The sequence below is a fragment of the Gopherus flavomarginatus genome, chromosome 3 (assembly GCF_025201925.1).
Source record: "Gopherus flavomarginatus isolate rGopFla2 chromosome 3, rGopFla2.mat.asm, whole genome shotgun sequence".
Taxonomy (NCBI): domain Eukaryota; kingdom Metazoa; phylum Chordata; order Testudines; family Testudinidae; genus Gopherus; species Gopherus flavomarginatus.
Genome location: NC_066619.1, coordinates 288,413,744 through 288,436,773, shown reverse-complemented (window position 1 = coordinate 288,436,773; position 23,030 = coordinate 288,413,744). Strand labels below are relative to the sequence as shown.

The 23,030-nt window shown below is 49.6% G+C and overlaps 1 protein-coding gene across 2 annotated transcripts in view; it reads right to left on the bottom strand.

Annotated features, from left to right (window-relative positions):
• LOC127047633 (dedicator of cytokinesis protein 2-like) overlaps positions 1-23,030 on the bottom strand; it is a 408,420-nt gene that overhangs the window by 30,073 nt on the left and 355,317 nt on the right. For both annotated transcript variants that reach the window (XM_050946070.1, XM_050946071.1), the window contains exon 38: positions 1,737-1,827. In XM_050946070.1, coding sequence (XP_050802027.1) covers positions 1,737-1,827 — 91 coding nt within the window. The remainder of the gene's footprint in view (positions 1-1,736; positions 1,828-23,030) is intronic.

The window sequence follows — 23,030 nt, the reverse complement described above, 5'->3', positions numbered from 1 at the left end:
GGGGATGCAGGGTTGGGTTAGGGTGAGCGCCCCATCTTCCCTGTGACTCTCCCAGAATGGGATACGGTGGAGGCCCCTGAAAGGAAACAGAGGAGACTGAGTCTCCTTCATCCTCGTCCATCTCATCCAGCGGAGGAGCAACCGCCGAAAACAGTGGAGAGTGCTGTGGTACCGGGGACGGTGGCCCAGATATAAGGGTCTCGGTACTGAGATGCACTTGGTAACCATGAGGCACAGGGACCCCGGTTCATCCGTTATCAAGAGGCGGGGACCAGCAGCAACACAGTGCCAAGGACCTGGCCACAAAGCCAACAGTACCATGGAGGGAGGGCGTCCTGGCGTCGATGTCAATGGGGTCTGGTGCTGTTGCTTGCTTGGTGCTGAGGGTGCCATAGGTGCCGATTGCGAGGCTCAGCTTGACTGCTTGGGGTTGCCCTTGCTGACAGAGCATACTGAGGCCCAGTTGGAGGAGCTGTGTCTCCTTTGAGCTCCAGCACTCTGCAGCCGTACTGGAGGCAGAGTCCTTCCACTCAGTCATGCTGAGACAAGAGGCTGAGGCTCCGGAGAGCGTGGATCTCGCTGGGGAACTGGTCTTTTTCAGAGCTGGCTCAAGGTGAGAGTCCGCGCTCCTCTTTTTAGAGACTTTCCCTGAAACCCCCACAAACCCTTCCCTCTCTTAGGGGAAGCCTGCGCCGAGGCAGATGGGCAGTGGGTCTGTCCGGGGACAAGCGTACAGGGGGCTCTCCTGACCTGACTCAGATGCTGGCCGATGGCAACATTCCATCATGAACAGTCTGAGTTTCATCTTCCTTGAGGGCCAGGCAGAAGCTGCACTTGTGGGGGATGTGGGGCTCCCACAAGCAATGGACATGCTTGGCCTGGCTGTCGCTCCAGGCACGGCCTCTCAGCAGGAGCCTGGCGAGCCAGGAATGCTCTGTCAGGAAAAGCGAGGAGAAAAAACCAACCTCTTGGCTATTTAGCTATCGAAATCTGACTGCAATGAACTATGCCATCCTAGCCCGAGATGCAGAGAAGCCAGGGCACACTCAGGATCCATCTCTGGCCAAGGCCGTTGAGAAGGAACAGAGGGTGGTTCTTCCACGTACTCACATGTAGCCTCGGTGTCTGGCATGAGAAGGCCTAGGGCGCACGCGGGGACCGAACGGATGCTGTGAGCTGAGACTCTCTGCTCAAGGGCTCGAGACACGCCTGCGCCCCTGCAATGGAGCAGCCGCCGGGATGTGCCTCTCAAAGAGGAAGCAGGTGCCCCCCGGCCCAGTACCTTGAGGAGCTGCGCGTGCAGCAGCAGCAGGTGCCCCCCCCCGGTACCTTGAGGAGCTGCACGTGCAGCAGCAGCAGGTGCCCCCCCGGTACCTTGAGGAGCTGCGCGTGCAGCAGCAGCAGGTGCCCCCTCGTACCTTGAGGAGCTGCGCGTGCAGCAGCAGCAGGTGCCCCCCCGTACCTTGAGGAGCTGCGCGTGCAGCAGCAGCAGGTGCCCCCCCGTATCTTGAGGAGCTGCGCAGGCAGCAGCAGCAGGTGCCCCCTCGTACCTTGAGGAGCTGCGCATGCAGCAGCAGCAGATGTCCCCCCCTCGTACCTTGAGGAGCTGCGCGTGCAGCAGCAGCAGATGTCCCCCCCGGTACCTTGAGGAGCTGCGCGTGCAGCAGCAGCACGTGGCCCCCCCCCCGTACCTTGAGGAGCTGCGCGTGCAGCAGCAGCAGGTGCCCCCCTGGTACCTTGAGGAGCCGCGCATGCAGCAGCAGGGTGTAGGCCGCCTCCGTGTAGTTTTCGTAGCTGACGTGCAGGTCCTTGAGCTTGTACAGGTACCTGGGAGCGAGCACGGCCCGGGGTTAGCACTGCCTGTGGTTCCATTGCAGGGTGGTGCCCATGCTGGGCCGCAGGGGAGGCTGGGCTAACCTGGGCCCACGCCCCTGGCCCACTCACCCTGCAGGGGGGCTGATACTAGGCCATACCCAGAGTGGGGAAGATGGCAACAGCCCCACCTCGCCCTGATGGCAGCACAGGTGGTGTCTGGTGCACTGGTCTGCACACCGCCCAGAGAGTTCTGGGAAGCAGGGCTGCCCAGAGCTGACCCCACAGCCCCTGGTGGCACACGGGCTCCAGGAAAAGCCAGCACCACTGTGACGGTGCCACCCATAAGGCTTTATGGAAATACGCTTATGAATATATATGACATAACGGGAATGTGTTCTGTGCTACATATGTCATGTAACATATCTCTGTAAAGGTTATAATCTACTGAATATATTAATCCTATTTGTATGCATGTGTCATTTTTGTATTCGAAGTTATGAATATTGGGTGTGTAAATAACCTTAATAGAACATTTGGTCAGTTCCTGAAGAAAGGAATTTGCAAAGTTAAGTGCTCAATCAGGAAGCACTTGGGGAACAATGCATCTTGGAATGCTCCAATCCACATAAGAAGTCTTCCTGGAGACATTCAAGATACCAGGTGGGCAATGGCGTCTACCTGTAAAGACTGAGTCATACATGGACATGGGACTTGCCCAGGTGACTCCAGAACTCCCTCTTGGAGCTGGACTTTGCATAGGAGAGAGGAGGGGTCTCCACCCACAAGAGAAAGTCTATTTAAGCCCAGGGGAGACCCCTCCATTTGGTCTTCAGCTGGATAAAGAGGGAGCCTCTCCACCTCCAAAGATACCTGAAAGAAACTGGAACAAAGGACAGTGACTGCAGGGGGGTGAGTGATTGCTGGACCCAGGACAGCAGGAGACTAGTCTGTATAAGGGAGCATTCTGGAACTGGTGAGGATTTTATCTATATGCAGTTGGATTAGACATAGACTGGCGTGTTTTATTTTATTTTATTTGATAATTCACTTTGTTCGGTCTGTTCCTACTTGGAACCACTTAAATCCTACTTTCTGTATTTAATAAAATCACTTTTTACTTATTAATTAACTCAGAGATGTATTAATACCTGGGGGAGGGGTATACAGCTGTGCATGTCTCTCTATCAGTGTTACAGAGAGTGAACAATTTATCAGTTTACCCTGTATAAGCGTTATACAGGGTAAAACAGATTAATTTGGGTTTAGATCCCATTAGGAGTTGGGCATCTGAGTGTTGGAGACAGGAACACTTCTGTGAGCTGCTTTCAGGTAAACCTGCAGCTTTGGGGCAGGTAATTCAGACCCTGGGGCTGCGTTGGAGCAGACAAGAGTGTCTGGCTCAGCAAGACAGGGTGCTGGAGTCCTGAGCTGGCAGGAAAAGCAGGGGTAGAAGTAGTCTTAGCAGATCGAGTGGCAGCTCCCAAGGGGGTTTCTGTGATCCAGCCTGTCACAGCCAACCTCCCTCCATCTCCTCCCCAGCAGGGCAGGGCCAGGCCGTGCAGAGGGGCCAAGGAGAAGCTCCAGGGTAATTAGCCCAAAGAGAATTTTAACGGTGGGGAGCCTTTGCCCTCAGGACTCCGGCTCACCTGGGTCTGGAAACACTGCCTGCCATCCCCAAGAGCCCTGGTGCCAGGCCAAGCCTCCTGGGGTGGGTCGTTCTGGGACCTGGCTCAGAGAGTGCCCTCGGCTCCTGCAGAGCATGGGGCATCACAACGCAGCATCAGCTCCCAACGTGCCGGCAGATCCAGGGCAACAGCTGCCTCCTCCCGGCGCAGATCATCCCACACAGCACCTGGAAGTGCCCCGTCTCCTCCTGGCCCTGCTGCCTGGGACAGAGCTGCTGGCCTCCGCAAAGGAAGAGAAGGTTACTCACCTTGTGCCGTCTCTGAGGTTCTTCGAGATGTATGTCCCTGGGGGTGCATCCCTGCACCTTTGCTCAGAGAGGTTTAGTAGCAGTGCCCATATGGGTCGTGCATGTGTGGTGTTTGCCTCACAGTGCCGTTAGCACCTCCTCTAGTGCGTGCATGACCAGGACCCCTCAGTTCCATCTCTACCACAGAGTCGTATATCGAACTCCAAGGTAGAGGGGAGGAGGGCAGGTAGTGGAGCACCCACAGGGACACACATCTCGAAGAACCTCAGTTACTGCACCAGTGACTAACCTTCTCTTCAAGTGCTGTCTCTGTGGTTGCGCCACTCCAGGTGATTGTAGACCAGTGCCTCCTTAGGACAGAAGGGGCTTCAGAGTTGGTTGGTTGACTGAGGATAGCACTGTTAGGCTTAGCCATGTGTCTGCTTCTGGACCCTGTGTAATTGCGTAGTGTTTCACAAAGGTGTGTTTGGAGGCCCAGGTGGCAGCTTTACATATGTCTATGAGAGGGACATTGTGCAGAAATGTTACAGATGATGCTATTGATCTGGAAGAGTGTGATCTGGTTCCCACTCGTGGCTGTATACCCTTTAGTTGGTAACATAGGTGAATACGACCAGATATCCATTTTGAATCTGTCTGCGTGGCTATGAGATTTCCTTTGGACTGTTCCGTGGTGGAGATGAAGAGTTTTGGGGATTTGGTTCTGTTTAGACAGAATGTTAAAGCTCATCGAATGTCCAGGGTGTGCATGATAGCTGCATGTGCGTTCTCACGGTGTTTGGGGAAGAATGCTGGGAGATGTCTTGGTCGATTTATATGGAAGGATGGTATCATCTTAAGAACAAATTTTGGATGGGTCCTTTATGTGACTTTGTCTTTAAAAAAAATAGAAACGGTGGGTGTGCCATGAGATCCCCTATTTCTCCCATGTGTCGAGCCGACGTGATTGCTATTAAAAATGTGACCTTTATGTGCTAGGGAACAGGTCGCCAAGGGTTCGAATGGTGATCGAGTGAGACCTTTTAAAACTAAGGTTAGGTCCCAAGATAGTGTAGGTGGATGCACTTCGGGGTAGATTGTTTCTATGCCCCTGAGAAATCGTTTAGTGATTGGATGTGCAAATATTATGTCATCGATTTTTTGGTGAAAGGTGGTGATAGCTGTGAGGTGCACTTTGGTCGAACTTATGGGTAGGCCAGGGTTTTTTAACTTGAGACTGGAATCTAGTATCAGTGGAAGAGGTGCTGACACCGGCAAGATTTATTTGGTGTTGCATCACGCAGTGAATCTCTTCCGTTTCTGTAGGGAAGTCATATGAGTAGTAGATTTCATATTGTGTAACAATACTTGGTTTACTAGTTCCGAACAATCTGATTCATTCTGAGTGAACCACAGAAGAGCCATACTTTCAGGTGGAGCATCTCTAGGTTTGGATGGAGAATCTGACCCTCGTGTTGTGTTAGACGGTCCGTCTGAAGCAGGAGAGTGATTGGAGCACATGCTGCCATCCGTGTTACAAAGGGATACCACGTCTGTCTTGGCCATGTGAGGACTATCAGGGTGACTCTCACTTTGTCTGTCTTTATTTTGTGTATCACCTTCGATAACAGAGGTATGGGTGGGAATGCGTATGGGAGAGATGCGTTCCATGTGCTTAGGAATGCATCCCCCATCGATCGTGTTCCCAGACCTGCTCTCAAGCAGAATCGCAGACATTTGCAGTTTCAGACTGTCGTGAAGAGGTCTATCGCTGGGTGTCCCCATTGGTGGAGTATGTTCTCTAGTATCACCTTGTTCATCTCCCATTCATGATCAGGGGAAATTGTCTGCTGTGGTGTTCTGGGATCTGGGCAGGTAAGAGGCAGAGATGTTGATATTGCGATGGATGCACCAGTTCCACAATTTCATGGCTTCGGTGTATAGTGAGTGTGATCGGGCCCCTCTCTGTCTGGTTATGCAGAACATGCATGCAGTGTTGTTGGTCATTACTCTTATGTTCTGGTTCCTTAGTAGCGGTAGGAAATATAGACAAGCATTGCGAACTGCACAGAGTGCCAACAGATTTACATGTAGCTATGTTTTGTCGGGGGACCACTGTGCCTGAATTGTGGGTTGTTGCATGTGTGCTCTCCACCCTATGAGAGGCATCTGTTGTGAGCATTTGGGATGGTGCCTCCTGTGCAAACAGGATTCCTGACCACACATTGTTGGGTTGTGTCCACCATTCTAGGGATTCCTTGACTTTGCGTGGCATTGTGAATCATCTATTTAGGCCATGTTTGTGGGGCCTGTTGCTGGTTCATAGCCATCCCTGAAGGCATCGCATATGTAATCGTGCATGTTTCACCACAAATGTGCATACTGCCATGTGACCTAGAAGTTGGAGGCAGATGTGGGCTGATATATATAGGCTGCTCATTACTACAAATATGAGGTTGGATATTGTGTTGAATCTAGGGAGGCTTTGGTTCCACTGAGTCGAGGTAAGCACTGATAAATTCTAATTGTTGGACGGGGTCTAGGGTTGACTTGTTCTCGTTGATTTGTAGGCCTAGACTCTGTAAGAAGTATATTGTCTGTCAGGTAGTCTGGATGGCGTCTATTCGAGTGTGCGACTTCAGAAGGCAGTCGTCCAGGTACGGGAATATTATTATCCCTTGTTTTCTTAGGTGTGCCGCTGCCACTGCGAGAATATCGGAAAAGACTTGAGGTGCCATCGATAGGTCAAAGGGTCAGACTTTGTATTGGTAGTGGTTCATGTCTAGGGTAAATCTGTGAGCGGGGTGTATTGAAAATAAGCATCGTGCAGGTCAAGGGCTGAAAACCAGTCCCCCTGTTCCAGTGCTGGTGTTACTGGTGCTAATGTGACAATCTTGAACTTTTGTTTTCTGACAAACTTGTTCAGTTGCCTGAGATCCAGGATAAGTCGCCATTTCCCGTTTTTCTTCTGTGTTAGGAAATAGTGGGAATAGAAACCCTTCCCCTGTGCTGAGTGGGAACTACTTCCACTGCACTTAGTTGTGGAAGGTGCTCTACCTCTTGTCGCAGTAGGTGCTCGAGAGAGGGGTCCCTGAAGAGGGATGGGGATGGGGAATGGGTGGAGGGTATAGAAGCTAAGGGGATGGCGTATGACTACAGGGCCCATTTGTCCATGATGATGGAAGACCATCTCAGACAGAAGGGGAGTAGACGGTCTCCAAACAGATGGATGACGTGGGGGAGGTCCTTCAGACCCTCAACCAAGGATTCAAATTTTCTCTTTGGATGAAGAACCTTGGGGCGCTGCAGCTGGTGGAGGTCTGCATCTTTGGGGTCTCTGTCTCTGTCTTTGTTGTTCATATAATTGCTGATGTTGTTGTGGATATGGTGACCATCTATTCCTCTGGTATGACTGATACCTATTCTGTCCCCTTTTGTGGCAGGTATGTGAATGCCTAGGGATCGAAGAGTCGCCCATGAACCTTTCATGGTGTGCAGCACTTCGCTGGCTGCAGAGAGCTTCTCACCATCAAATGGGAGGGCTTCATCTGTAGATTGTATTTCTTGGGGAAACTCTGAAGAGTTCAACCACAACGCCCATTGCATGACCACAGCAGTAGCAGAAAATTCAGCTGCTGTGTCTGCTACATCTAGGGATGCCTGCAGGGCTGTCCTCACTATCATTAGCCCTTCCGAGACCAGTGATTTCAATTGGTCTCTCTTTCCCTCAGGGATATCATTACTAAAGTCCAAACATTCTGCATAAGCAGCAAAGAATCCTGTGGCACCTTATAGACTAACAGACGTTTTGGAGCATGAGCTTTCGTGGGTGAATACCCACTTCCTCAGATGCATGTAATGGAAATTTCCAGGGGCAGGTATATATATGCTAGCAAGCAAGCTAGAGATAACAAGGTCAGTTCAATCAGGGAGGATGGGGCCCTGTTCTAGCAGTTGAGGTGTAAAAACCAAGAGAGGAGAAACTGGTTCTGTAGTTGGCAAGCCATTCACAGTCTTTCTTCAATCCTGAGCTGATGGTGTCAAATTTGCAGATGAACTGAAGCTCAGCAGTTTCTCTTTGAAGTCTGGTCCTGAAGTTTTTTTGCGCAGGATGGCCACCTTAAGGTCTGCTATAGTGTGGCCAGGGAGGTTGAAGTGCTCTCCTACAGGTTTTTGTATATTGCCATTCCTAATGTCTGATTTGTATCCATTTATCCTTTTCCGTAGAGACTGTCCAGTTTGGCCGATGTACATAGCAGAGGGGCATTGCTGGCATGTGATGGCGTATATTACATTGGTGGATGTGCAGGTGAATGAACCAGTGATGGTGTGGCTGATCTGGTTAGGTCCTGTGATGGTGTCGCTGGTGTAGATATGTGGGCAGAGTTGGCAACGAGGTTTGTTGCATGGATTGGTTCCTGAGCTAGAGTTATTATGATGCGGTGTGCAGTTACTGGTGAGAATATGTTTCAGGTTGGCAGGTTGTCTGTGGGCAAGGACTGGCCTGCCACCCAAGGCCTGTGAAAGTGTGGGATCATTGTCCAGGATGGGTTGTAGATCCTTGATGATGCGTTGGAGGGGTTTTAGCTGGGGGCTGTATGTGATGGCCAGTGGAGTCCTGTTGGTTTCTTTCTTGGGTTTGTCTTGCAGTAGGAGGCTTCTGGGTACACGTCGGGCTCTGTTGATCTGTTTCCTTATTTCCTCGTGCGGGTATTGTAGTTTTGAGAATGCTTGGTGGAGATTTTGTAGGTGTTGGTCTCTGTCTGAGGGGTTAGAGCAGATGCGGTTGTACCTCAGTGCTTGGCTGTAGACAATGGATCGTGTGATGTGTCCGGGATGGAAGCTGGAGGCATGAAGGTAGGCATAGCGGTCGGTAGGTTTTCGATATAGGGTGGTGTTAATGTGACCATCACTTATTTGCACCATGGTGTCAAGAAAGTGGACCGCCCGTGTAGATTGGTCCAGGCTGAGGTTGATGGTGGGGTGGAAGCTGTTGAAATCGTGGTGGAATTTTTCCAGAGTCTCCTTCCCATGGGTCCAGATGATGAAGATGTCATCAATGTAACGTAGGTAGAGAAGGGGCGTGAGTGGACGAGAGCTGAGGAAGCGTTGTTCCAGGTCGGCCATAAAGATATTGGCATATTGTGGGGCCACGCGGGTGCCCATAGCAGTGCCACTGATCTGGAGATATATATTGTCATCAAATTTGAAATAGTTGTGTGTAAGTATAAAGGCACAGAGCTCAGCAGCCAGTTGTGCTGTGGCATCATCAGGGATAGTGTTCCTGACAGCCTGTATTCCATCTGTGTGTGGGATGTTTGTGTAGAGAGCCTCTACATCCATGGTGGCTAGGATGGTGTTTTCTGGGAGGTCACCAATGCATTGTAGTTTCCTCAGGAAATCAGTGGTGTCACGGAGATAGCTGGGAGTGCTGGTGGCATAGGGTCTGAGTAGAGAGTCCATATATCCAGACAGTCCTTCAGTGAGAGTGCCAATGCCCGAGATGATGGGGCGTCCAGGATTTCCGGGTTTGTGGATCTTGGGTAGTAGATAGAATAACCCTGGTCGGGGTTCTAGGGGTATGTTGATTTCTTCTGGTGTTAGTGTAGGGAGTGTCCTGAGTAGATGGTGCAGTTTCTTAGTGTATTCCTCAGTGGGATCTGAGGGAAGTGGCCTGTAGAATTTGGTATTGGAGAGCTGTCTGGCGGCCTCCTTTTGGTAGTCAGACCTGTTCATGATGACAACGGCACCTCCTTTATCAGCCTCTTTGATGATAATGTCAGGGTGGTTTCTGAGGCTGTGGATGGCATTGCGTTCTGCACGACTTAGGTTGTGAGGCAAGCGATGTTGTTGTTCCACAATTTCTGCCTGTGCACGCCGGCGGAAGCATTCAATGTATAGGTCCAGGCTGTCATTTCGACCCTCAGGAGGAGTCCATGTGGAGTTCTTCTTCTTGTGCTGTTGGTGGGAGGGCACTTGTGTATCATTGATGTACATTGATGACATCTTCATCATCTGGACCCATGGGAAGGAGACTCTGGAAAATTTCCACCATGATTTCAACAGCTTCCACCCCACCATCAACCTCAGCCTGGACCAATCTACACGGGAGGTCCACTTTCTTGACACCACGGTGCAAATAAGTGATGGTCACATTAACACCACCCTATATCGAAAACCTACTGACCACTATGCCTACCTTCATGCCTCCAGCTTCCATCCCGGGCACATCACATGATCCATTGTCTACAGCCAAGCACTGAGGTACAACCGCATCTGCTCTAACCCCTCAGACAGAGACCAACACCTACAAAATCTCCACCAAGCATTCTCAAAACTACAATACCCGCACGAGGAAATAAGGAAACAGATCAACAGAGCCAGACGTGTACCCAGAAGCCTCCTACTGCAAGACAAACCCAAGAAAGAAACCAACAGGACTCCACTGGCCATCACATACAGCCCCCAGCTAAAACCCCTCCAACGCATCATCAAGGATCTACAACCCATCCTGGACAATGATCCCACACTTTCACAGGCCTTGGGTGGCAGGCCAGTCCTTGCCCACAGACAACCTGCCAACCTGAAACATATTCTCACCAGTAATTGCACACCGCATCATAATAACTCTAGCTCAGGAACCAATCCATGCAACAAACCTCGATGCCAACTCTGCCCACATATCTACACCAGCGACACCATCACAGGACCTAACCAGATCAGCCACACCATCACTGGTTCATTCACCTGCACATCCACCAATGTAATATACGCCATCACATGCCAGCAATGCCCCTCTGCTATGTACATCGGCCAAACTGGACAGTCTCTACGGAAAAGGATAAATGGACACAAATCAGACATTAGGAATGGCAATATACAAAAACCTGTAGGAGAGCACTTCAACCTCCCTGGCCACACTATAGCAGACCTTAAGGTGGCCATCCTGCAGCAAAAAAACTTCAGGATCAGACTTCAAAGAGAAACTGCTGAGCTTCAGTTTATCTGAAAATTTGACACCATCAGCTCAGGACTGAACAAAGACTGTGAATGGCTTGCCAATTACAGAACCAGTTTCTCCTCTCTTGGTTTTCACACCTCAACTGCTAGAACAGGGCCTCATCCTCCCTGATTGAACTGACCTTGTTATCTCTAGCTTGCTTGCTAGCATATATATACCTGCCCCTGGAAATTTCCATTACATGCATCTGAGGAAGTGGGTATTCACCCACGAAAGCTCATGCTCCAAAACGTCTGTTAGTCTATAAGGTGCCACAGGATTCTTTGCTGCTTATGCAGATCCAGACTAACACGGCTACCCCTCTGATACTTGACATTCTGCATAGTTTCTGTGCTTATATGTGGCTAGTAGTGACGCGTAGTTTGCCACTCTAAATTCGAGGGTAGAGGAAGAATATACTTTGCAGCCAAATAAGTCCAACCTCTTACTGTCCTTACCAGTGGGTGCTGACCTATAGTGTTGTTGTTTCCTTCTCTGGCTGGCCGCCTCCACAACCAGTGAGTTGGGTGCTAGATGGATGAATAACATTCTGTTCCCTTTGAGGGGCCATAGTACTTTTTGTCAGTCCTCTTGCAGGTAGGTGGTACTGTGGCTGGAGCTTGCCATACATTTAGGAGGTTCCATTAGCGCCCCACGGATTGGCAGTGCTATCTTGGATGATGATGTCTGCAAAATGTCCAATAATACGTGTTGGGCTTCCGGTACTTCTTCAAGAGGAATTTTTAGATAATCAGCCGCCCTTTTGAACAAGGCCTGAAAATGGCCAGAAGACTGGAAAAGGGCAAATATAGTGCCCATCTATAAAAAGGGAAATAAAAACAACTCAGGAAACTACAGACCAGTTAGTTTAACTTCTGTGCCAGGGAAGATAATGGAGCAAGTAATTAAGGAAATCATCTGCAAACATTTGGAAGGTGGTTAGGTGATAGGGAATAGTCAGCATGGATTTGTAAAGAATAAATCATGTCAAACCAGTCTGATAGCTTTCTTTGCTAGGATAACGAGTCTTGTGGATAAGGGAGAAGCGGTGGATGTGGTATACCTAGACTTTAGTAAGGCATTTGATACGGTCTCGCATGATATCCTTATCGATAAACTAGGCAAATACAATTTAGATGGGGCTACTATAAGGTGGGTGCATAACTGGCTGGATAACCGTACTCAGAGAGTAGTTATTAATGGCTCCCAATCCTGCTGGAAAGGTATAACAAGTGGGGTTCCGCAGGGATCTGTTTTGGGACGGGCTCTGTTCAATATCTTCATCAACGACTTAGATGTTGGCATAGAAAGTACGCTTATTAAGTTTGCAGATGATACCAAACTGGGAGGGATTGCAACTGCTTTGGAGGACAGGGTCATAATTCAAAATGATCTGGACAAATTGGAGAAATGGTCTGAGGTAAACCGGATGAAGTTTAATAAAGACAAATGCAAAGTGCTCCACTTAGGAAGGAACAATCAGTTTCACACATACAGAATGGGAAGAGACTTTCGAGGAAGGAGTTTGGCAGAAAGGGATCTAGGGGTTATAGTGGACCACAAGTTAAATATGAGTCAACAGTGTGATGCTATTGCAAAAAAAGAAGACGGTTACTCACCTTTGTAACTGTTCTTCGAGATGTGTTGCTCATATCCATTCCAATTAGGTGTGTGCGTGCCGCGTGCACGCTCATTGGAAGATTTTTACCCTAGCAACACTCGGTGGGTCGGCTGGGCGCCCCCTGGAGTGGCACCGTTATGGTGCTGGATATATACCCCTGCCGACCCAACGGCCCTTCAGTTCCTTCTTGTCGGAGTGAGATGTTGCAGAATGCAAAACTGCTGAGCCAAAGGCTGCGTCATCTCTGGACTGTTGAACCAGAGCGTAATGAGAGGCAAAGATATGTACCGAAGACCAGGTAGCTGCATGGCATATCTCCTGGATGGGTACACGAGCCAGGAAGGCAGCAGATGAAGCCTGAGCCTGATAGAATGTACGGTGAGGCGGCTTAAGGGAACATGAGCCAAGTCATAACAAGTACGAATGCAGGCCGTCACCCAAGATGAAATCCTCTGGGAGGAGACAGGTAGGCCCTTCATTCGGTCCACCACCGCGACGAAGAGTTGGGGCGTTCTACAAAAGAGTTTTGTCCGCTCGATATAAAATGCGAGCACTCTATGAACATCTAGAGAGTGCAATTGTTGCTCCCTTCATGTTGAGTGTGGTTTCGGGAAGAAGACCGGAAGGAAGATATCCTGGTTGACATGAAAGGCCGATAACACCTTAGGGAGGAACGCCGGGTGTGGTCGCAACTGCACCTTGTCCTTGTGAAACACAGTATACGGTGGGTCCACCATGAGAGCCCGAAGCTCGGAGACTCGTCTGGCCGATGTAATGGCTATGAGGAAATCTGTTTTCCAGGATAGGTATAGTAGCGAGCAGGTTGCTAGTGGCTCGAATGGGGCAGACATAAGTCTGGATAGAACCAGGTTGAGGTCCCAGGTTGGGGCAGGGCGGCGTACCTGAGGGTACAGGCGCTCCAAGCCCTTGAGGAACCTAGAAACCATAGGGTGCGAGAACGCTGAGCGGCCACGCTCCCCGGGGTGGAAGGTAGAGATAGCCGCCAAGGGCACCCTCAATGATGATATTGCTGGGCTCTGCTGTTTGAGAGACCAGAGGTAGTCCAAGATGGTGGGGATCGGGACCTCGGTGGGAGTAACGTTTTGCGTTTCACACCAGCAGGAAAAGCGCTTTCACTTGGCCAGATACGTGGCCCGAGTGGAAGGTTTTCTGCTACCCAGGAGTACTTGTTATACTGAGGCAGAGCAACGTAATTCTGATTGGCTTAACCACGCAGCAGCCATGCTGTGAGGTGAAGGGACTGCAGGTCTGGGTGGTGAAGTCTGCCGTGGTCCTGAGTTATGAGGTCTGGGCGAAAAGGCAGGGTAACTGGATTGGCTATCGACAGGTCGAGCAACATGGTGTACCAGTGCTGCCTGAGCCACGCTGGAGTCATCATGATTAAGCGAGCTCCGTCTCTGCAGAGCTTTAGCAGAACCCTGTGAACCAGCAGGAATGGTGGAAAGACATAAAGCAGTTTGCCCGTCCACGGTATCAGGAAGGCGTCCGAGATCGAACCCGGGGAGAGACCTTGAAAGAAGACCTTGAAAGGGGCAGAACATCTGGCATTTCCTGTTCTCGAGGAAAGCGAAGAGGTCTATGCGGGGAAATCCCCACTTCCGAAAAACAGAATGGATAACTTCCGGATGAATCGACCACTCATGACACAGGAAGGATCTGCTGAGTTGATCTGCCAGAGTGTTCCGAACGCCTGGGAGGAAGAACACTACCAGGTCTATCGAGTGGGCTATACAAAAGTCCCAGAGTTGGATGGCTTCCTGACAAAGGGGGGAAGACCGTGTCCCTCCCTGCTTGTTTATGTAATACATGGCCATTGTGTTGTCTGTGAACACTGAGACACAATGGCCTTGCAAATGCAGAGACTTGATTTGAACCTGCAGTTTACTCCATCACTGCTACAAGCCTGAACTAAGAACTTTGCCATTACTGTATGTAATTGAGTCCATTTAACCAATTCTAGCTCTCATCTCTGTCTTTTTCCCTTTATGAATAAACCTTTAGATTTTAGATTCTAAAGGATTGGCAACAGCGTGATTTGTGGGTAAGATCTGATGTGTATATTGACCTGGGTCTGGGGCTTGGTCCTTTGGGATCGAGAGAACCTTTTTCTTTTACTGGGATGTTGGTTTTCATAACCGTTCATCCCCAGGACGGGTGGCACTGGTGGTGACACTTGGAGACTGGAGTGTCTAAGGAAATTGCTTGTGTGACTTGTGGTTAGGCAGTGGGGTGAAACTAAAATCATTTTTGTCTGGCTGGTTTGGTTTGCCTTAGAGGTGGAAAAACCCCAGCCTTGGGCTGTGACTGCCGTGTTTAAGCAATTGGTCCTGAATTGGCATTCTCAGTTGGGTCCCGCCAAAACCGCATCGTCACACAAGGTAGTCGGTGCCGCGACAGGTGTAGGTGCCGGGCGATCCGATCTATCTGGGTGCTTCGGCTGCAGTGCAGAGGGCACAGAAGCAGCGGAAGTCTTAGGCCTCTTCACCCTCGGGGAAAGAGAACGGTGCCGAGGAGGCACCGGTGCCGGAGATGGTCGGTGCCGAGGGGTCTTAGAGGAGCCGGCGCGATCCGGTGCGGAAGAGGCGCTTCTGGCAGTAGATTGTCCAGCGCTTGGTGCCGAGGGCGGAGGAGTAAGAGCTGCCTCCATCAGGAGCTGTTTGAGACAAAAGTCCCGCTCCTTTTTTGTCCTCGGTTTGAAGGTCTTGCAAATGCGGCACTTATCGGCGAGGTGAGATTCCCCGAGGCACTAAAGGCAGGAGTCGTGAGGATCTCCTGTTGGCATTGGCTTGTGACAGGCCGAGCACTGTTTGAAACCCGGTGAACCGGGCATGGGCCCCAGCACCAGGTGCAGGGAAGGGGTTAATCCCTGAACCCTGCTTAACTATATACACTAAGTAAAGAACTACTAAAAAATAACTGTAAGTATAGAAATTTCAACTATATACACAAGAATAACGAGAAAAACTACGAGTAGCTAGGGAAGTGGAGGTCAGCTAAGCCGCGCTCCACTATTCCAACGACCGACACGGGCGGTAAGAAGGAACTGAAGGGCCGTTGGGTCGGCAGGGGTATATATCCGGCGCCATGGCGGCGCCACTCCACGGGGTGCCCAGCTGACCCATCAAGTGTTGCTAGGGTAAAAATCTTCAAACGAGCATGTACGCGGCGCGCACACACCTAATTGGAATCGATATAAGCAAGCACTCGAAGAACAAACGTTATTCTGGGATGCATTAAAAGGTGTGTTGTGAGCAAGACATGAGAAGTCATTCTTCCACTATACTCTGCGCTAGTTAGGCCTCGGCTGGAATATTGTGTCCAGTTCTGGGCACCGCATTTCAAGAAAGAGGTGGAGAAATTGGAGAGGGTCCAGAGAAGAGCAACAAGAATGATTAAAGGTCTTGAGATCATGACCTATGAAGGAAGGTGAAAGAATTGGGTTTGTTTAGTTTGGAAAAGAGAAGACTGAGAGGGGACATGATAGCAGTTTTCAGGTATCTAAAAGGGTGTCATCAGGAGGAGGGAGAAATCTTGTTCACCTTAGCCTCTAAGGATAGAACAAGAAGCAATGGGCTTAAACTGCAGCAAGGGAGATTTAGGCTGGACATTAGGAAAAAGTTTCTAACTGTCAGGGTGGTTAAACTTCAGAATAAATTGTCTAGGGAGGTTGTGGAATCTCCATCTCTGGAGATATTTAAGAGTAGGTTAGATAAACGTCTATCCTTGCCCACAGACAACCTGCCAACCTGAAACATATTCTCACCAGTAACTGCACACCGCACCATAATAACTCTAGCTCAGGAACCAATCCATGCAACAAACCTCGATGCCAACTCTGCCCACATATCTACACCAGCGACACCATCACAGGACCTAACCAGATCAGCCACACCATCACCGGTTCATTCACCTGCACATCCACCAATGTAATATACACCATCACATGCCAGCAATGCCCCTCTGCTATGTACATCGGCCAAACTGGACAGTCTCTACGGAAAAGGATAAATGGACACAAATCAGACATTAGGAATGGCAATATACAAAAACCTGTAGGAGAGCACTTCAACCTCCCTGGCCACACTATAGCAGACCTTAAGGTGGCCATCCTGCAGCAAAAAAACTTCAGGACCAGACTTCAAAGAGAAACTGCTGAGCTTCAGTTCATCTGCAAATTTGACACCATCAGCTCAGGATTGAAGAAAGACTGTGAATGGCTTGCCAACTACAGAACCAGTTTCTCCTCTCTTGGTTTTCACACCTCAACTGCTAGAACAGGGCCTCATCCTCCCTGATTAAACTGACCTCGTTATCTCTAGCTTGCTTGCTAGCATATATATACCTGCCCCTGGAAATTTCCACCACATGCATCTGAAGAAGTGGGTAGTCACCCACGAAAGCTCATGCTCCAAAACGTCTGTTAGTCTATAAGGTGCCACAGGATTCTCTGCTGCTTTTACAGATCCAGACTAACACGGCTACCCTTGTGATACTTGACACCAGGCAAGGCACTGCATTTAGCCGTATGGAGTGGAAATCCATCAACCTCATGAAGAAACTTGCACAAATACAGACAGATATCATCTTCCTTTCCAAATGCAAACGGATGGACATCATACCAAATGGACTAAAGGTAAAAAATCCACTGCTATCTACATACTACACAGACCACAGTGAGAGATTATGCCATACTCTATCAAAAAAACTGAGGAACCACCTGATCAGCATCCTATACAGCAAACAGGAAAACATCAAAAAAGAGCTCTCCAACATGGAGACTCTCATTAATAACCAAACTTCTATACAAACGGACTTCACTAGAATAAGACAGGAGATCTACATTACTCACTTCACCTCTCTACAAAGGAAAAAGGACTGTAAGCTGTCTAAACTCCTACCTGCCACATGGGGCCACAACCGTGGTACCCCTAACCCACTCAGCAATATCGTCAATCTATCCAACTACACACTCAGCCCAGAAGAAAAGTCTGTCCTATCTCGGGGACTCTCTTTCTGCCCTGCCACCCCCACCAACATGATACAGTTCTGTGGCGATCTGGAAGCCTACTTTCGCCGTCTCCGACTCAAAGAATACTTCCAGGACAAAACTGAACAGTGCACTGATATACAGGTGCCCTCCCACCAACAGCACAAGAAGAAGAACTCCACATGGACTCCTCCTGAGGGTCGAAATGACAGTCTGGACCTATACATTGAATGCTTCCGCCGGCGTGCACAGGCAGAAATTGTGGAACAACAACATCGCTTGCCTCACAACCTAAGTCGTGCAGAACGCAATGCCATCCACAGCCTCAGAATCCACCCTGACATTATCATCAAAGAGGCTGATAAAGGAGGTGCCGTTGTCATCATGAACAGGTCTGACTACCAAAAGGAGGCCGCCAGACAACTCTCCAATACCAAATTCTACAGGCCACTTCCCTCAGATCCCACTGAGGAATACACTAAGAAACTACAGCATCTACTCAGGACACTCCCTACACTAACACCAGAAGAAATCAACATACCCCTAGAGCCCCGACCAGGGTTATTCTATCTACTACCCAAGATCCACAAACCCGGAAATCCTGGACGCCCCATCATCTCGGACATTGGCACTCTCACTGAAGGACTGTCTGGATATATGGACTATGCCGCCAGCACTCCCAGCTATCTCCATGACACCACTGATTTCCTGAGGAAACTACAATGCATTGGTGACCTCCCAGAAAACACCATCCTAGCCACCATGGATGTAGAGGCTCTCTATACAAACATCCCACACACAGATGGAATACAAGCTGTCAGGAACACTATCCCTGATGATGCCACAGCACAACTGGCTGCTGAGCTCTGTGCCTTTATACTTACACACAACTATTTCAAATTTGATGACAATATATATCTCCAGATCAGTGGCACTGCTATGGGCACCCGCATGGACCCACAATATGCCAATATCATTATGGCCGACCTGGAACAACGCTTCCTCAGCTCTCGTCCACTCACGGCCCTTCTCTACCTACGCTACATTGATGACAACTTCATCATCTGGACCCATGGGAAGGAGACTCTGGAAAAATTCCACCACGATTTCAACAGCTTCCACCCCACCATCAACCTCAGCCTGGACCAATCTACACGGGAGGTCCACTTTCTTGACACCACAGTGCAAATAAGTGATGGTCACATTAACACCACCCTATATCGAAAACCTACTGACCTCTATGCCTACCTTCATGCCTCCAGCTTCCATCCCGGACACATCACACGATCCATTGTCTACAGCCAAGCACTGAGGTACAACCGCGTCTGCTCTAACTCCTCAGACAGAGACCAACACCTACAAAATCTCCACCAAGCATTCTCAAAACTACAATACCCGCACGAGGAAATAAGGAAACAGATCAACAGAGCCAGACGTGTACCCAGAAGCCTCCTATTGCAAGACAAACCCAAGAAAGAAACCAACAGGACTCCACTGGCCATCACATACAGCCCCCAGCTAAAACCCCTCCAACGCATCATCAAGGATCTACAACCCATCCTGGACAATGATCCCACACTTTCACAGGCCTTGGGTGGCAGGCCAGTCCTTGCTCACAGACAACCTGCCAACCTGAAACATATTCTCACCAGTAACTGCACACCGCACCATAATAACTCTAGCTCAGGAACCAATCCATGCAACAAACCTCGATGCCAACTCTGCCCACATATCTACACCAGCGACACCATCACAGGACCTAACCAGATCAGCCACACCATCACTGGTTCATTCACCTGCACATCCACCAATGTAATATACGCCATCACATGCCAGCAATGCCCCTCTGCTATGTACATCGGCCAAACTGGACAGTCTCTACGGAAAAGGATAAATGGACACAAATCAGACATTAGGAATGGCAATATACAAAAACCTGTAGGAGAGCACTTCAACCTCCCTGGCCACAGTATAGCAGACCTTAAGGTGGCCATCTTGCAGCAAAAAAACTTCAGGACCAGACTTCAAAGAGAAACTGCTGAGCTTCAGTTCATCTGCAAATTTGACACCATCAGCTCAGGATTGAAGAAAGACTGTGAATGGCTTGCCAACTACAGAACCAGTTTCTCCTCTCTTGGTTTTCACACCTCAACTGCTAGAACAGGGCCTCATCCTCCCTGATTAAACTGACCTCGTTATCTCTAGCTTGCTTGCTAGCATATATATACCTGCCCCTGGAAATTTCCACCACATGCATCTGAAGAAGTGGGTAGTCACCCACGAAAGCTCATGCTCCAAGACGTCTGTTAGTCTATAAGGTGCCACAGGATTCTCTGCTGCTTTTACAGATCCAGACTAACACGGCTACCCCTCTGATACTATCATAGACTCATAGACTCTACGGTCAGAAGGAACCATTATGATCATCTAGTCTGACCTCCTGCACAATGCAGGCCACAGAATCTCACCCATCCACTTCTATAACAAACCCCTAATCTATGTCTGAATTACTGAAGTCCTCAAATTGTGGTTTGAAGACCTCAAGCTGCAGAGAATCCTCCAGCAAGTGACCCGTGGCTCATGCTGTAGAGGAAGGTGAAAAACCCCCAGGGCTTCTGCCAATCTGCCCTGGAGGAAAATTCCTTCCCTACCCCAAATATGGCGATCAGCCAAACCCTGAGCATGTGGGCAAAACTCACCAGCCAGCACCCAGGAAAGAATTCTCTGTAGTAACTCAGATCCCAACCTATCTAACATCTCATCACATACCACTGGGCATACTTACCTGCTGATAATCAAAGATCAATTGCTAAATTAATTGCCAAAATTAGTCTATCCCATCATACCATCCCCTCAGGGATGGTCTAGACAGTATTTGGTCCTCCATGAGGGCAGGGGACTGGACTTGATGACCTCTCGAGGTCTTTCCAGTCCTAGAGTCTATGAATATGAATCTATGAAGTCATAGGCGGTGGCTGGGGATGGGGGCCTCACCTGGAGAGGAGGAGCAGTTATTAATGTTCAGCAAAGTGTCAGGTGCAAGACACTCTTCCTCTTCTATGGGTTCCTCCCTTGGAACCGTTGTTAAAAGTCTCCGACGGTGAAGGTGGACATCGAATGCCTTCCCTATGTGGGCTGGGGGGGTCTGCTCAGGGGTGAAAATAACTCCGGTCACTTACTGGTATGGGGCTGGGGCGGATCCAGCCCCTGGAAGGGGCAGGGCTGGGGGTCAGCATCCCCCAGCCAGCCCTTCCAGGCCATCTGGCCTGTGCTGCCCGGGGCTCCAGCGGTGATTTAAGGGGCCCGGGGCTCCAGACGCCACTGCTGCTATTGCGGCAGTGGCGTCTGGAGCCCTAGACCCTTTTAAATCGCCAGCCCTGGGGCAGTTGCTCCCTTTGCCCCTGTGACATTATTGGTATAAACTGGAACCATATAGAACATGGTTTGCAACCAAGGTCCTGTAGAGGCACCAAATCTTGTGTAAAGGGGGTCATATAAGGTGTCCAAGACCAGGTTACGGGTTACTGGTTATGATTATGCTGTCTGTATGTCTGTATCATTTTGTAGTTGAAGTTATAAGTGTAGTAAGTGAAGGCCCTGATAAAGGCCCAGTATGAGGCCTGAGGCCTGAACTAAAGTAATGGTCAAGACTTTGCTAACATAAAGCAAAGTGAAGCTGTGAGCCAGAGGCAGGCCCTGCTCGCAGAAGCTGGCAAGGAAAGGGCTGATGCTGCAAGAAGATACGTACCTAAAAGGTACTGAACACTAGAGATCAGAACATTCACATACTTGCACATTCCACACAGATAACAAGGAACAGACTGACCCATCCCAATGACAGGGGCAAAAGGGTAATATGATGGATAGAGTTGTTTTGATCGAGCCAACATGTACAAGGTGAGAGGCGGCACCTTACTACGTAGATGGGTTGTACCTTGCTACGTAGAAGGGTTGTACCTCAATACGTCAGGAGTGATGTGTAACTTGTTTGTACCTGTGTATAAAAATGTATCCCTGGGGCGATGTCTTTGTCCAGCCTAGGGGGCAGTGGAAAGGCCTGCCATTGACTGAGCCGGGTCCATTGCCAAGAGGCACTTTCTCGTAGTATGCCCTGAATTAGGCTCAGAAACCTACAGGGAACTGCAATTGTGTCCGAGGTCGCAATAAACCTGGCCGACGTGCCTTCGTACCTTACTAGACTCTGTGGTCATTGGGGGTTCTCTTCGGGTCTGCTGTGTCAGCTATCTGCGCAGAGCTGGAGCAGCACACAGAGGGAACACACGCACGCAGCCGAGTGATACCAACAAGGAGAGAGCAGAGCAGAGCACCACACCAGTAGCCTCTGACAACACACCTCTAACAACAATAAGTATTGGCTCTATACTGTCTATATTTCAAACTTGTGCTGTGTTACTGGGAAAAATCCCAGACAAGTGGGTGTTAGCTCTGCTTAGCCTGCTTCATGGCCCATTAAGGACCATCAGCTACACAATTGACCCATTGAGAGGAGGCAGATACGCCTTGTGACTCAGCAGGGTGTGCAGAAACTGGCCCACGTGACTGCAGACTCCATTTTGCTGTAATTTTCCACAGTAAGAACAAAGAAGTGTTCTTACACCTGAAAGTGCCTATATAAGGCTGATGCCTCATCTCCATCTGGTCTTCAATCCTGCTTCTTACCTCTGGAGGGACTTTGCTACAAACTGAAGCTCTACACAAGGGACTGAGGACCCATCCCAGCGGGGGATGTTTTCCAGAGACTTGATTTGAACCTGCAGTTTACTCCATCACTGCTACAAGCCTGAACTAAGAACTTTGCCATTACTGGATGTAATTGATTCCATTTAACCAATTCTAGCTCTCATCTCTACCTTTTTCCCTTTATGAATAAACCTTTAGATTTTAGATTCTAAAGGATTGGCAACAGCGTGATTTGTGGGTAAGATCTGATGTGTATATTGACCTGGGTCTGGGGCTTGGTCCTTTGGGATCGAGAGAACCTTTTTCTTTTATTGAGGTGTTGGTTTTCATAACCATTCATCCCCAGGACGAGTGGCACTGGTATTGATACTGGGAGACTGAAGTGTCTAAGGAAATTGCTTGTGTGACTTGTGGTTAGCCAGTGGGGTGAAACCAAAGTCCTTTTTGTCTGGCTGGTTTGGTTTGCCTTAAAGGTGGAAAAACCCCAGCCTTGGGCTGTGACTGCCCTGTTTAAGCAATTGGTCCTGAATTGGCACTCTCAGTTGGGTCCCACCAGAACCGCATCGTCACAGCCCCCCCTCTGGCCGTTGGCGGCCGAGGGGGTCAACGGGGGCAGGGATGTTAAAGCACTGCATGGTCCTTTGTCGCGGCAGCACTTTAATGTGGGCTGGGTATGGGCCAGTGTGGGTTCTTACCAGTACGCTATATCAGCCCATACCGGCTCACTTTCACCCGAGTCTGCTGTAGTGTCTTCTGTAGGACCTCCATTGGTCCCAATACGGCCAGTTTGTGGGGAAAGGCATGGGTGGTCCCATCCATGGATGCCCATACCATGGTGGTATTTCGTGCCCCTATGTGGACCTTGATCGTAGTGGTCCAGCTGTCACAGGCGTTCTGTTCAGGGAGGAATGGTGAGGTGAGAACATCCCTTTTTCCTCGTCATCCTCTTCACTTGAGATTGGAGGGACTATCA